A 15,725-nucleotide genomic window follows, 5' to 3' on the forward strand; every position below is an offset into this window, starting at 1 on the left:
AACGTGCAATTCATCATATAATAAATAAATAACAAACATATAAATAAAATACAGCACAAATAAATAAAAATAATAAAAGTTAATACCAAAAATTGAATAAAAATATAAAAAATCCTGGAAGCGGACAAATATATAAATACAGTCGCCAAAAGTATTTTTCTCATCCTTCCAAATTCCAACGACGTGCAAATCCCCCAAAGATTCATATTTCCTTTTCCTCCACAACAATTTCTTTAAGCTTGATTTGTGGTGGGTGTAAAATCATTGGCAAAGTGAGAAAGTTGCCTTGCTGCTGGAGTAGCGTCAGGGACAGGGAATACGGCGTCGCTGGCCAAAGTAACCAAATTCTGGACCGTCAGTAAGTCACGAAATGAAAGGCGGCATTTCCGCCATGACTTACAGTCCAAGCGGCAACTTCTTGCTATGCTAAACAGTGGTGGTGCTGTGTTTGTTTTCAAAATAGTTGTAAAAGCACCAATAGCTACCAGCAACCATTTCCTTATTAACCCCCCACTCCTCCCAACCCCCTGCCTCCCAAGTTCAAACTTAAAGGTCACTTCCATGTCTCCATTCATTCCACCCCATCTTGTTTCCCCAATGCGATCTTCCTGAATGTGTCAGCTCAAACTCTTCGTTCCAGGATTTTAAGTCTGTTGCTCACTGCGAGCTCATGACTCTCTCATTCCTACCTCTCGGCTTTACTGGATACCCGGAGACCCTGTTCCCATCCTTCCCATCCAAGAGCACACTGCTCTTGTGCTGTGATTCACACCGGATATCATCCCTACTGTTTCCCCTTGACCGCAATCTGTATCTGTTGACCCATTTCCCCCATGAGATCTGATGCCTGGATTAAATATATATATATATATATATATATATATATATATATATATATATATATATATATATTTCAGAACAATGCATAAGAGGAATTAGGAATGGCAATCCTTCTGCTTTTGATAGAGGGGTGTAAATCCCCAAAGATCTAGGTCGTGCTGTATTCGCTCACCCTTCTCGCCCATGATGCCAGGTGAGCCAGGTGAGCCCGGAAAGCCTGGAACACCCCTGAGGCCTGGTGACCCTGGTTGTCCTACCCTGCCGGATGAGCCGGGAGGACCAGGAGGTCCCGAGATGAGACGAGGAGGATGGTGGTTGTTCGGGATGTTGTTGATCATGGAGCTGACATGTCGCACGTGAGCTATCAATGAAGAAAAAGAAAAAAAAAAAAGGACAGATGGAGATGTCAAACAATGATTCTCATCATAAATGTGCTCTTATGGTCCTGAGACTGCAGTGGCACAAGGCATTGAGGAGCATGAGGAGAATGCGGAGTGACCAATCAAAATTCACAGTGGAATCTGCACTACGTCGTGATTTTTTTAAGTGACCATTCAAAACTGTTAAAAGGAACTCACAATTGATGAGTCTTTCGCAGATCTGCTGTGCAATGGTCCGGACTAGATTGTGGCTTTGGATGTCACCCTGCGAATGAAACACGTGAACACCACCGTGTATTCATTGATTTGTTTTTCGCATTGTCTACGGCCTATTTTTGGGAGTTCACTTACACATACAGCACGTGCATCCCAGCATCATGAGTTCGGTGTTTATAAGGGATTGCTAAACGGCCCAACCCGTAATGTCCATAATATTCATCATCATGATCACATTCTCCACCATCTCCATCCAACGTGTTCCAGCTTCTTTCGCCATTAATCCATATCGATTTCTAAAATAATCTCCAACAGGCCATCTGCATCTTACACATTACAGAAGAGGAGGAGGCAAAGACTTCATCATGGTTAATTCTGTATTAGAGTAGGCCAACGATCGCGAATGGTGGCCATTCAGTGCCAATTCAGGGGGGATGGTTGTCCCCTATATGCCACAGGTTGAGATTATTCATTTTTCTTTCGTTGCAGCATCATGTTGCGGGGTAGCATTATTGGCTGAGGGCGTGGCTGTTCCACTGATGCAGTTCCCCCTGTAGGTTGGAGCAGGAATTTGGCAATGGTGCTGGCGATAGCTCACCTACTCTTTGAAAAGGACACCATGGGATCTTTAACGCCCATCAACTCGTGCCTGCAGAAGGGATGCCAGTTTAACGTCCAACCGAGAGACGACACACATTGATGAATCAACCTGCCTGTGAAACACTGGCATGACAGTTTATAGTTGGGTCGGGATTCAATCCCAAGCTAAACGGCTTCGAGGCGAGTGTGCGTACCTACTGTACGTCTAGGCCATCGTGCCTGTGCTCACCTGGCTACGCTTTGTTGTATCCCGTAAAGGCCCTGCTCGGGGTTACCAGATGAAGTGCAAGAATGACACTATGGATCCTCCACGGTGGTAAAGGCGCACAGAAGGAAAGTAAGGGATCTTTACCCTCAATTGGCAGCTCACACGGGGGAAGGCACTCCAAAACTAAACCGTGGGGTCGGTTTATGGGAAGCCACTTCAACGACTAATTCCTCGTTCAAATGCTCAAATCTCAAGTGCAAGGGTAAACAACGTCAATGGGACCTCTAAACATGCAAGGAGAGGTTTCGAGCCTCTCGGGGGACTTTGGAACCCTCCTCCCTGAACTTTGGAACCTGGACGAATAATCTGAATGGGTGGCAAAAATGGCATCAATGATTTTGAGCTGGGGAAGGTGAGAACATCGATAAATAAATAAATAAATAAATAATGTGGAAGGGAAGACTTCAATATTTTGAGAGTTTGCAATGTGAGATGGAAAGTGATTTCATGAGTGACTATATGAGGCCAATGTACTTGGGGGGGGGGGTCAATGAGGTATTTTTCCAAAAAAAAACATCACCGTGGGATCTCTAATGTCCACCAACTAATCCTAGCAGTCACAGTGCCTTGTTTGACGTCCATCTGAGGAACGGAACCCGTGTGATTAACTACCCTACCTGCGAAACACCGAGTGCTCAAACACTTTCGGCTATCCTCACAGCCATCAACTCTACGTTTCGGTGAAATAGATATTCCGTAATCGTGTGAAGAATCCTCAATCTCATACTTATACTGACCTCAATTCAGACCACAGCTTTGAATTGTGACGGAGGCTTCACCAAAAGTGAAGAGAGGGAAGTGTGATCCATCCATGAAGAGGTGGAATTTGGAAGAGTTTAAAAAATTTTCAAAAGGGTAAGATTCAGAGAAGAGACCAATAAGAAAATGGAGGAAATTCAAATGTCAATGAGGAGTGTAAATGAGAGATGGTTCAGGCTGAAATTGACTCTCTGGGAAAGTGATAAGCACACCTTGGTTTAAGGTAAAGGGGTGGGGGGGGGGGACATATTAGGAAACCATGGATCACCAACGAAATGCTCGATAAGATGTGAATGCAGACGAAGGCTGAAAAATGTACGGGAGATCAAACAACGAGCTCAGGAGAGCGGCCGATCGAGCTGGAGAAATTTTCTTGAAGGAACAATATGAGGATTTGGTGGAATTAGATATGAGAGAGAGAGCTGGATTGTGGTTTGAGAGTGAGGCGAATGAATTAAACAAACAGATACGGATTGAGAGTCGACCCAATAAAAATTAATATTTTTCTTGAATCCAACATGGCTGCCAAACCATGTGACCTATCAATTAGAAAATATGAAAAGGCACCAGTTCACCACTTGCTTGATATGTGTACCAAATTTCGTAAATATATCTTGAGGGGATTTGGAGTTAAGCTCCGGAAACGAAATGTGACGGACGGACGGACGGACGGAACCCATTTCTATATCCCAGTTGGCAGGGGATAAAAATAATCATGAACGACCAATGAATGATCAACAAATTCTAGTCTTTCATATACAGCAGCCATAAGAAGATCCTGAGAATTTTCTGGTTAGACGTGGCTGGTAATGAGGAGGTAGAAAGACTTAACAGGGAAGAAAAGCTCACAGAAGAAATCAAAACTCGGAATTTGTTCATCTTCATGGAATGAGTAGTATGTGCATTGTGCATGAATGAATAGTATGGAGGATGAATAGCTAGTAAGTACATAGCTTGGAATGTTGTAAGTATGGAGAATGAAAATATACTGAAAAGGGCAATGTGGTGGGCACCTGATGGGGAGTGAAGGGCTGGACCACCTCGAGAGACCTGGTGATGCACTGTCAAGAAGGAAATGAAAGCTGAAGGTCATGTGGAGAGAAATAGGATGGTGGGCCCAGGACCGACGAAGGTGCAGAGAGTTTGTTGGTAGATTCATATACTATATTCCTGGTGTTGGCTTAATGGTTGGGGTGGTGGGCTTTGGATCCTAGGGTACCGAGTTCAAATCCTGCTCAGCTGTTGAATTAATACCAGGTGGGGTTAACTCAGCCTGTCATCCTTCCGAGGTCGGCAAAATGAGTGCCAGCATGCTGGTATACTGTGTCGGAGTGGTGACCTGTCCAGGATTGTGCCCAATCGCCAAGGAGACTGCTTAAGCAGCACCAACGCTCTCCACAGAGTATGGTCCCAATCTCCTCCTCCTCTTATTTGTGCTCTATGGCACGATTGGATAATAAGCAAGTCAGCAAATTGTATGATCAAACTGATGTAAAAAAGATGGCAAGAACATCTGTTAACCAGACTTGGTGGTGTAATGGTTAGAGCGGCTGTTCTAAGTCTGGGAGGCCGGTGGTTAGAACGGTTCAAACCTTGGCCGAGTCATAAAAAAAACACTTTGAAATTGATACATGCTGCTTCCTTGCTTGACACTCAGCATTTAAATGGACCGAGCATGGGCCAACAACCATCGTGTCGGCCTGATGGGCCTAATGGGGAAACAACCATCGTGTCGGCCTGATGGGCCTAATGGGAAACAACCATCATGTAGGCCTGATGGGCCCAAGAGGCAAACAACCATAGTGTCGGCCTGATGGGCCCAATGGGGAAACAACCATCGTGTAGGCCTGATGGGCCCAATGGGCAACAATCATAGTGCAGGCTTAATGGGCAAACAACCATAGTGCAGGCCTGATGGGCCCAATAGGCAAACAACCATAGTGCCGGCCTGATGGGCCCAATAGGCAAACAACCATCGTGTAGGCCTGATCGCCCCCATAGGCAAACAACCAGAGTGCAGGCCCGATGGGCCCAATGGGAAAACAACCATCGTGTCGGCCTGATGGGCCCAATGGGCAAACAACCATCGTGTAGGCCTGATGGGCCCAATGGAGAAACAACCAGAGTGTAGGCTGATGGGCCAAATGGGCAAACAACCATAGTGCAGGCCTGATGGGCCCAATGGGCAAACAACCATAGTGCAGGCCTGATGGGCCTAATGGGCAAATGAACATAGTGCAGGCCTGAGGGGCCTAATGGGCAAACAACCATAGTGCAGGCCTGAGGGGCCTAATGGGCAAACAACCATAGTGCAGGCCTGATGGGCCCAATGGGAAAACAACCATCGTGTAGGCCTGATGGGCCCAATAGGCACCAACCATAGTGCAGGCCTGATGGGCCTCATGGGCAAACAACCATAGTGCAGGCGTGATGGGCCGAATGGGCAAACAACCATCGTGCAGGCCTGATGGGCACAAATAGGCAAACAACCATAGTGCAGGCCTGATGGGCCCAATAGGCAAACAACCATCGTGTAGGCCTGATCGCCCCCATAGGCAAGTAACCAGAGTGCAGGCCCGATGGGCCCAATGGGAAAACAACCATCGTGCAGGCCTGATGGGCTGAATGGGAAAACAACCATCGTGCAGGCGTGATGGGGCTAATGGGCAAACAACCATCGTGCAGGCGTGATGGGGCTAATGGGCAAACAACCATCGTGCAGGCGTAATGGGCCCAATAGCCTCCTCTTGTGTTGAACTTCTTTGTAAGAGAACTGATTTTCCATATTCTCATATTAGCACTCATGCCAAGGAGGAAAAGGCAGTTGATATCAGAATAGAAATGAAGGAACAGGAGGTGGAAATTAATGGAATCAGCCCTGGTTCTTTTGAACGTGAAGTGGGGGTTGCGATAAACGAGCTCAAGGATGGAAAGACGTTGACACCGGTGATATTCCATCAGAATTGATGAAACATATCGGAGAGGAGGCAACAAACCACCTTATTGACTTGTGTAAAACATGCACCTCAAAGGGGAATCACCTGACGACTAAATTAAAAGAATAATTTTGCCTCCGTGGAAAAGAAGCCAAATGCCACAGCAAAGGTCTAACGAGTTTCATACCGACGATCCGATACCACATGCCTCAAAGACCATTACGTCAGATTGCTCACAAGAAGGTTAAGAGGAAAAGCGAAGCAATATCTTGGCTAAAGGTCAATTTAGGTTTTGCAGATGGTGTGGAACAAGAGGAAACACGAGTAATGGGAGTCCTGTGTAAGAGTTTGAAACATAAATCAAGATTGTATGGTGTACATTTGCTTACTGGAGTTTCAAAAAGACTTTGATAGTGTGAGATGGAGATAGTAAAGAATGTTGGTGTAGATGGGAAAGATGGATGCTTGATACATAAAAACTCTATATTTCAGACAAACTGTAAGAGTTATGGTGGTAGATGGAGAGCCAGAGGCAGGAGTGATTGGAAGAGGAGTCTGACAATGTTGCTACCTGTCACCTGTGCTGTACGATGTGTGCGGAGAACCCATTTGGTAAAGGAAGCGTTCAGTCAGGTGGAGGAAAGAGTCAGGGTTGAAGGTCAACTAATGAAAGCTGTCAGATTTGCTAATCACAAAATCTTGGTGCCAAGTACTGTTGAACGGACTGTCCGTTGTTGGGAGACAGTCTAAATGCTGTAGCAATGGCTTAATCCAATGAATATCGATTTGGGGAAGACAAAATGTATGATGGGACCGAGACACGCAGGTGGAAGAATGATTATTAGCTCTGCCACCGAAGGTGGATGGGGGTTATGTTTTTCACCTCTGTTTGTGAGTAGGATATCTTCCGCAGTTATGGACAGATTTGATTGACAAGTTGCGTGTGTGACAAAGACAAATTGGTTAGATTTTAGGGAAGATCTAGATGTGGATACCAGAATTTTTTAATTCTTTGAGTGATTCTTCATCATTGAGAGATAGGGCCAAAAACGATATATAGCAAGATATTTCAAAAAAAGTTGTGGACGGATTCGGACGAAACTTGGTGGATGAGTTGGGTGTGTGGAAGAACAAGCCAATGAGATTTTGGAGGTCCGGATCTAGATGTGGTCGATTCGTGGAATACAAAACATAAACTTTTCAGCCTGGCGGAGGAATGTGCTCAACCGAGTGCTGCTCTATTTTTAATCTATCTGGAATTCTAGCAATCTCTGTGTGTCTGTCTGTCTGTCTGTCTGCGACCGCCGTTTCTCGACGACCGCCAGTCCGATGTCATCAAAACTTGCCAGGAATATTGCCGGGGACCCGCGGATGTGCCTTTTCGAGGGTTGATATCGATCGGACAAGCGGTTCCAAAGTTACGGCCATTTTACTGCTTTTCAGTGTTGAAAAGGTGTATATATGGCAGCTGAAGGTGTCGTTCCACCTTCTCACCATATCATGCCAATTTTTTCCCAAATTATTAATAACCGGACGACCACCGGTCCGATCGGATTGAAACTTGCCAGGAATATTGCCGGGGACCCGCGGATGTGCCTTTTCGAGGTTTGATATCGATCGGATGAGCGGTTCCCAAGTTATGGCCACTTATCTGGCGACCAATGACAGGACACGTTGCTATGACATCACGAATGATGTCACAATTAATGTTTATTTATTTATTTATTTCTTATTTTTAAAAATTTGCACGATTGACGGTCCGATGTGATTGAAACTTGCCAGGAATATTGCTGGGGACCCGTGGATGTGCCTTTTCAAGGTTTGATATTAATCGGATAAGCAGTTCCCAAGTTACGGCCATTTATCTGTCGACCAATGACAAGACACGGTGCTATGACGTCACGAAAAACGTCACAATTAATGTTTATTTATGTATTTTTTTTTTTTATTTTTTTTTTGCAAGATTGACGGTCCGATCTGAACGAAACTTGCCATGAATATTGCTGGGGACCCGCGGATGTGCCTTTTCGAGGTTTGATATTAATCGGACGAGCGGTTTCCAAGTTACGGCCATTTATCTGTCGACCAATATCTGCGAGAGAGGAGGGACGGGAGAGGGGGGATGAGAGTGGGGGTGAGAGAGAGAGAGAGGGGCGAGAGAGGAGGGGGAGAGAGGAAGGGCGAGACTAGGGGGAGAGAGAGGGGGTGGGAGTGGGGACGAGAGAGAGAGCGAGAGAGGGGGTGTGAGGGGGTGTGAGAGAGGGGGTGGGAGTGGGGGCAAGAGAGAGGGGCGAGGGAGAGGGGCGAGAGAGGAGGGGGAGAGAGGAGGGGGGAGAGAGGAGGGGTGAGACGAGGGGGGAGCGAGAGAGAGGGGGCGTCACAATTCTTCTTCATTTGATATGACGTCACAATTGACACTGGAGACCTGAATATGTTTCCCAGGTGTTTCCCAAGTTATGGCCATTCATGATACGGTTGGTCCGATCTAATTGAAATAATTCCCCAAATTCAGTCATCGTTTACGCACCTACGTGCCCGTACTAGTAAGTAATAAACAATGGATCAGGTGAGACAACTCGAATATCTGGGAAGTATAATGACTGCAGAAGGGGAATGACATCCCAAGAAGGGGGAGAGCTGGTATTGCAATGGGGGAAAGCTGCATCTAACTGCAGGAAGAGGTTATTAACTGGACAACTGAAGAGGGAAAGAGGGAAAGAGGGAAAGAGAGAGAGAGAGACAGACAGACAGACAGACAGACAGAGAGAGGGGAGAGAGAGAGAGAGGGGAGAGACAGAGACAGAGACAGAGACAGAGACAGAGACAGAGACAGAGACAGAGACAGAGACAGAGACAGAGAGAGAGAGAGAGAGAGAGAGAGAGAGAGAGAGAGAGAGAGAGAGAGAGAGAGAGAGAGAGAGAGAGAGAGAGAGAGAGAGAGAGAGAGAGAGAGGAATGAAACTTGAGTGAAGAATTTGATATGCAATATGGTTGTGAAACCAAGGAAGGTTAAACAAGATGGTCGAAACTAAGGGTGGTTATAAGGAAAGAAACAATATGTTTGGCTTCTTGAAAGCTATGCATTGTGAGTTTGGAGATGCACGGAGACAATGATGTGTTTACACAACAACAAACATGTAATGAGGCAAAAATAAAAATAATGTTGGTAAAATAATGTTGGTAAAATAATGTTGGTAAAATAATGTTGGTAAAATAATGTTGGTAAAATAATGTTGGTAAAATAATGTTGGCAAAAATATAAGAACATAGTTTGATCGATTTCATTTTTTTTCAAAGACAAATGAATTGGAGTGGACATGTGCAGAGAGGAGATTATTGTGTTGGAAGAGGTGTCGGAAGGGTGGATGAAAGGACAAATGATCGAGAGGGAGGAAATGAATGATGGTTCTGGATTAAATGAAGAATGGAAGATCATATAATATGGGGAACTGAGATAAAAACACAAGACAAGAGTGGCTTGGGGAAGAACTGAGCCTGAACTTGTCTTTCAGCCGATGACTGATGCGATGACATGTTGGTGACCCCTCACTATATCTGCCACTTCAAAGCTCTCATCTCTGTCGTGCCTTTTTTACCATTCCCTTTACAAAAAGGAGATCTCCTGATAAAAACGAGGAACTCACCCTCTCTCCTTTTTCTCCCTTTAACCCCACCTTGCCCTGTAACAGAGAAAAGGGAGAAGGGGGCACAGAGTCCTTTGCGAATGCAACATCTCATCAGCACAATGCAAATCATGGGAAAAGCAACGACCGAAACACGGTGATTGACCAACCAAATACGAGCCTCAAAATATTCACCCTAAAGCAAATCCTTGGTTGTCATGATGGATACTGACCTGGGAAACCTGTTTACGAAGCAGGACATCAAAACAAAACGACTAAAGAAAGTTTTATGATCCTCAAACAGTTATGAGAGAGAGCCATCTTATTGACAATAACTTGAGAGATCAATGTAAATATCAGGTTGGTAAGACCGTGCCAGAAGAAGAAGGCGAAGAAGAAAATCATCTTTGGAGATGAATTCGTCTCCATATCCAAACAAATAGTACAAGTATAGTCTCAAGGACAAAGCACGAGAAGAAACGGTCAAGAAGCAGATTCCATCAACAGGGCACCAGAAGGCCAAGTGAGAAATAAATAAATAAATAAATACACAGCTGGAAAATATTTCTCTTTGCTGTTATGACTCAACCACATAGCTCATGCTTGCTCTTGGCCAATGAGACGTCTCAGCCAAAGTGACGAGCAGGGAGAGAAAGGGGGACAGCAATAATAAAAAGAGACGGAGGAGTTACGACTGATACCGTACATTTAATCTCAGCAGGAAGGATTTGCGAGCTGTGGAGGGATAAAAATCCGAAAAATAAAACGGCAAGTCAACCAGCTGGGGCCAAGCGAAGCTTTGGTATACTGCGTTGTCGGTTATCCTCCCATCAATAATATCTCTTAAAGCCTTTTCACAATCTCGCTACTCCCTCAAAAGGGACACTGAAATGCAAGGAAGGAACAGGAAGAAGCCAGGAATGATTTGTGAAAATGCGAAATCCATGGGTCTCCAAGCCGATCGCAATGATCACCTTGATGCCAGGATCCCCAGAAGGTCCCGGCTTTCCAATTGGTCCGGAAATCCCAGGTGCTCCAGGATTTCCCTAGAAACAGGCGGTCAAGAGTAAAACGGAACATGATCACGTCATCGATCAACACACTGATGTAAGTTCAAATACCATCCTCCATTATGTCATGGAAACGTAACCGTGCTAATTCCAAGATGTTTTACAGTCATTGTTAATGCATCATCGACGTGTTGGTCTCACCTGTGGGCCCGTCAAGCCGATTTGTCCTGGAGGTCCATCCTTGCCCTGCGGTCCCTGCACAAACCGACAATATAAGAGATTATTGAGCGATTGATCAGATAGTCTGGACTTTCCTGCAATGAAACTGAAAAGAGATGTCACATGGTTGTCGTGCAAGTTACACTTTTATTTCAGGATATCAGATGCTGGTCGACGATTGTTACTTTGGGCCCGATGTTAATGTACTGTTCTTCAACACGATCTCCAAATTATGTGTGCGATGCCACTGCACTAACATGCTTGGATTTGCAGGTGCAACCTCTGGAAGACCTTATTCCAATATCTTGTCACCTTAAACCTTTCAGAGGTTAACCCCCCCCCCCCACCTGAGACCATTCAAACCAAGTGAGCACCTTTTCAGTAATTACAGGTCAATTACTCATGATCTCTTCCACTCTAAATGACCCCATTCCCAAGCACTCATTTTTCCAGATTATTGTAATTTCAATGTTTAGGCAACTCGGATCAGACAGTCGCATGTGTGGTGGAAGAATGCCAACAGAGGCGGTTCCAGGTAGGGCTTAAAGAACCACACACTGTTACTCACGATGCCATTAAATAGCTATCAAGGTTAAAAAATAAAAATAAAAAAAAGAAGCAGTTAGGAGGGTTAACTGAATTTGGTGAACTAGTACGGGCCCGTAGGTGCGTGCCCGTAGGTGAGTGCCCGTAGGAGAGTGCCAGTATGTGCAGCCCTCTCTTGCCCCCCTCTCTCGCCCCCCCTCTCTCGCCCCCTCTCTCGCCCCCCCACTCTCATCCCCCTCTCTCACCCCCCACTCTCATCCCCCTCTCTTGCCCCCCACTCTCATCCCCCCTCTCTCGCCCCCACTCTCATCCCCCCTCCACTCTCATCCCCCTCTCTCACCCCTCTCTCTCTCACCCCCTCTCTCTCCCCCCTCTATCCCCCCTAGTCTCTCGCCCCTCTCTCTCGTCCCCACTCTCATCCCCCCCTCTCCCGTCCCCCTCTCTCGCAGATATTGGTCGACAGATAAATGGCCATAACTTGGAAACTGCTCGTCCGATTAATATCAAACCTCGAAAAGGCACATCCGCGGGTCCCCAGCAATATTCCTGGCAAGTTTAAATCAGATCGGACCATCAAACGTGAAAAAAATAAATAAATAAACAAACATTAATTGTGATGTCATTCGTGACGTCATAGCACCATGTCTTGTCATTGGTCGACAGATAAATGGCCGTAACTTGGGAACCGCTCGTCCGATCGATATCAAACCTCGAAAAGGCACATCCGTGGGTCCCCGGCAATATTCCTGGCAAGTTTCAATGAGATTGGACCAGCGGTCGTCGAGAAACGGCGGTCGCAGACAGACAGACAGACAGACAGACACACAGACAAACAGACAGACAGACACACACAGAGATTTCTGGAATTATAGATAGATTACTATAAAGAGGAAGTTTCAAGTAAAAGGTACACATGTAGTAGACTAAACAAATGTGTAAAAGGTTGAAATAATTTGCAGATTACTGGTCATCCTGAAACTGGCTGACTTGTGGGATAGGAAGGTGAACAAGTTAATCCGAAGCATAATTACATCACAAAGCAGATACTAATAATGATTCCAATTACACACATTCCTCTTACCCTTGGGCCTGTAAGTCCATGTCTGCCAGAAGGTCCTTTGGGACCAGGTGCTCCCTGGGTAGGAAGAAAGACATGAACAAAAGACAGCAATTACACGTGAATCACACTACGTGACTCATGACATCATAATTATCATTAAAACATTCTACATGAGTAGTTGCACCTGTGGTGACAATTTTGTGTCAATCGGATAAGCAGTTGCAGAGAAAACAGAAAATTAGCACGGACGGACAGATAACTCGAAAACATAATGCCTTCAGCGACTTTGTCAGCGGAGGCATAAAAACAAAAAGCAAAAGATGAGGATAGAGAAAAAGTTGGTGAAACAAAAAGAGCTTCATTAGGGGCAAAGATCATGCTGCCTACCAGCAACCCAGGAACACCAGGTGATCCTCTCGCTCCTTTCACCCCTGGTGAGCCCTGCGGTGTGAAGACAGTGGTAAGGCATGTTGGAATTGTGGGACTGGAAATTTGGATGTTGTGGGATGTAAGGATGAAAAGCATAGGCTGTAGTGGAATATGAATGATGAGCTGTCTGCATATTCGGTACACGTCTGCAGCGGAAATTGAAAGGTGGAAGGGAAGTGGGAAAGATAGGAGAGACAAGGACAGTTATGAGGTTGGAAAGTTATGAGGAGGGTCGGGAGTAAAACGAAAGGAGGTTTGGAGTCAGTAGGAGTAAGGAGGAGAATGGTAGTGGGGAGAAGAAGTTATGAGGCACACGACAGAGGGTCAAAATTTCTGGCATCTTTAGACACATGATATGTATGCGGTTTCAAGATGGCAATTGCGATAGAAGGTGCAAACCAAATTATGAAAAAAGCTTCATTTTTTTTTTTTGCCTTAATATAGGATCACAGTTGCTATATCGGTGATAGTGACCCTTTCAAACACCCCCCCCCCCCAACATTTTCATGAAACATGACCAGAATCAAATCTTTTTGACAGGAGTCTCCACAAATCCTATGAGAAACAAGTAAAAAGACATAAAATGTCACCGCCCCCATTGTTTTAGTAATTTTGCTGAACAGAGTTAAAGGGATAGCCCATATTGATTTACAAGTAAAATGGCTGCCAGTCTACCAGTCTACCAGTCAGCCATCTTTGATCAGATTTCAAAATAAGACGAGGTGCAAGTGTATGCCATCATGTGCTGTGCTTGTGGCAAGTTTGAACAAATTCGGACCGCGCATGTCTGAAAAATGGTTGGGGATACATTTAAGTAACAAAATGGCTGCCAGTCGGCCATCTTGGATCTGATCTCGAAACAAAACGACGTGCAAATGTACACCATCATGTGTTGTTTTTCTGCAACGTACGAATAAAATCGGTAAATGCATGTCCGAGAAATGGTTGAGGACGCACGCATGCATGCACGTACAGACACAAAAATCGAGACCAAATCCATTATAAGCCCCCATTTCAGACCAAGTCCAATGGGGGCTCATAACACAATACGACCAGAGGAAATGTGTTTGATCAAGTGCTGTTCATGAGGATAAAGGGCAGCAGGATGGACACTACAATGAGACACTGCTATCGTGGATCGATAACTACACAACTCACTGTGTTGCTGAGTTTATTGATCTTCAAGCGGATACGTACCGGGTCACCTGGGATTGAAATACCGTTGGGTCCCTGAGGACCTGGTGGGCCATAGGGTCCAGGTGGTCCTGTATCACCTCGAGAACCGGGTACTCCCTAATGTAACGGGGAATACAGCAAGAACGTGCCGGAGGTTATAAGGACTCCATCACAGTAGTGTATGTGTATCACAGCACTATCATGGTACGATATTAGTGTAAAAGAGCATATTTCCATGGTAGGAAAATCCAATGCAAATTGGAGACCAATTTTTCCGAGGAGTCTGGTATGTTAACGCGCGTCACGCGTGATGAGTGAACCTGTGAAATTCTTTTTGTTGGGTTTAAAATTGAAGTCACGTTCCCAGGCTCTTCCACTTCTGCAGCACATTGATGCGATCCACACAACTGATCACAACAGAAACCTGCACTTTGTAGAACATTTTGGATATTTTCTGATCCTCGACTTCTGCTTTTCTTTACTTGGAATGTAAAGCTCTTAAAATTGTTGGAATCGCCCATGATGAGGCCAAAGTGCAAAGTGGGTTGCTTTCACATCGCAGGCACGTTGGTGGTCTTTCTGTTTTTTATCTTCTCTTCTCCAATATTGCTCCCTCTGCTCCCTCTGCTCCCTCTGCTCTCTCAGCCTTCCAACCCTCCCCAGCAACTCGAGGATGCACACACGTCCTTCCAGCAACCCTCTCCAAGTTAAACTTCAAAAATCCAGGCTGACTGCACTCCTCAACTCCTTAATTCCTTGATTCTCCCGTTTATGGAAACACCTTCCAGAAGCTGTTCCGTCTCAATATTCCCTCTGGGGCTTCAAGCAAGCAGTGTACCAGCATCTTGCGTCACCTCCAATTCTGACCCATGATCTTTCTATCCCCGTTAACCTTTCCTAACCTAACCAACTTACTTGCGAGTTTCAGTGTTTCCTCCCATCGTCAATGTCCTCCTTTCTTGTTCATTCATTCCCTTGATGTTTGTCCCACTGTTACTTATACCCTGCTCTTCCATGAGTCTCGTTCCTGTAAATAAAAACATTGAATAAAAAAAGTTTAAAATCCCTCTGATCCTTCGTTTCTCGTTTTCGTATTGACTCCTCCTCACGAGAGTCTTGTGCATCGATCAGGGAAAGTACAGCATCTGTATGTCCATCATGCCATTATGAGTCCGGAGACTACAGGTGTTATCTGTCGGTCGTTTAAGTGAAGCAGTATGACTCCTGGCACCGTTAAACTCAGTTGGCTGCGATACCTTTTGGCATTCTCCTTTTTATAGCATATTATATTTTGCCCTTTCTTTCCATATACAGTACCACATTTTCCATCCATAATCCTCTTTCTAGCAGCGGGGGTATAAAGAAAATGAATTCCATTGACCCACCTGTGGTCCGACTCCTCCAGGTATGCCCGTCTGTCCCCTTGGCCCAATTCTTCCCTAGGGATAGTGGGAGAGAAGGTCAGAGATGGCGCGGCTTTAAACCTGGCAAAATACAGACACTGGAAACTCATTTCAAGTAATTCCAAGCCAATATAACCAAGCTGACCATGCTAACAAACAGGCTGTTGCTCACAGACTGACAATGCTCATTAATCTTACCTGTGACAGGTGGAATGCTTTCCACTGAAAAGCTGATCGGTTTTTTTTGCACAAAGTGAGAG

At 45.3% G+C, this 15,725-nt stretch overlaps 1 protein-coding gene across 7 annotated transcripts in view; it reads right to left on the minus strand.

Moving 5' to 3' along the window:
* LOC147009897 (collagen alpha-1(XIV) chain-like) overlaps window positions 1-15,725 on the minus strand; it is a 165,066-nt gene that overhangs the window by 6,633 nt on the left and 142,708 nt on the right. For all 7 annotated transcript variants that reach the window (XM_085861478.1, XM_085861475.1, XM_085861481.1 and 4 more), the window contains 9 exons: window positions 15,448-15,501; window positions 14,084-14,179; window positions 12,845-12,898; window positions 12,479-12,532; window positions 10,834-10,887; window positions 10,597-10,668; window positions 9,644-9,679; window positions 1,419-1,485; window positions 1,013-1,201 (listed from right to left, as the gene is read on the minus strand). In XM_085861478.1, coding sequence (XP_085717604.1) covers window positions 1,013-1,201; window positions 1,419-1,485; window positions 9,644-9,679; window positions 10,597-10,668; window positions 10,834-10,887; window positions 12,479-12,532; window positions 12,845-12,898; window positions 14,084-14,179; window positions 15,448-15,501 — 676 coding nt within the window. The remainder of the gene's footprint in view (window positions 1-1,012; window positions 1,202-1,418; window positions 1,486-9,643; window positions 9,680-10,596; window positions 10,669-10,833; window positions 10,888-12,478; window positions 12,533-12,844; window positions 12,899-14,083; window positions 14,180-15,447; window positions 15,502-15,725) is intronic.

This window comes from Eptatretus burgeri, chromosome 17 (assembly GCF_056783735.1).
Source record: "Eptatretus burgeri isolate ZD-2024b chromosome 17, Ebu_testis_v1, whole genome shotgun sequence".
Lineage (NCBI taxonomy): Eukaryota > Metazoa > Chordata > Myxini > Myxiniformes > Myxinidae > Eptatretus > Eptatretus burgeri.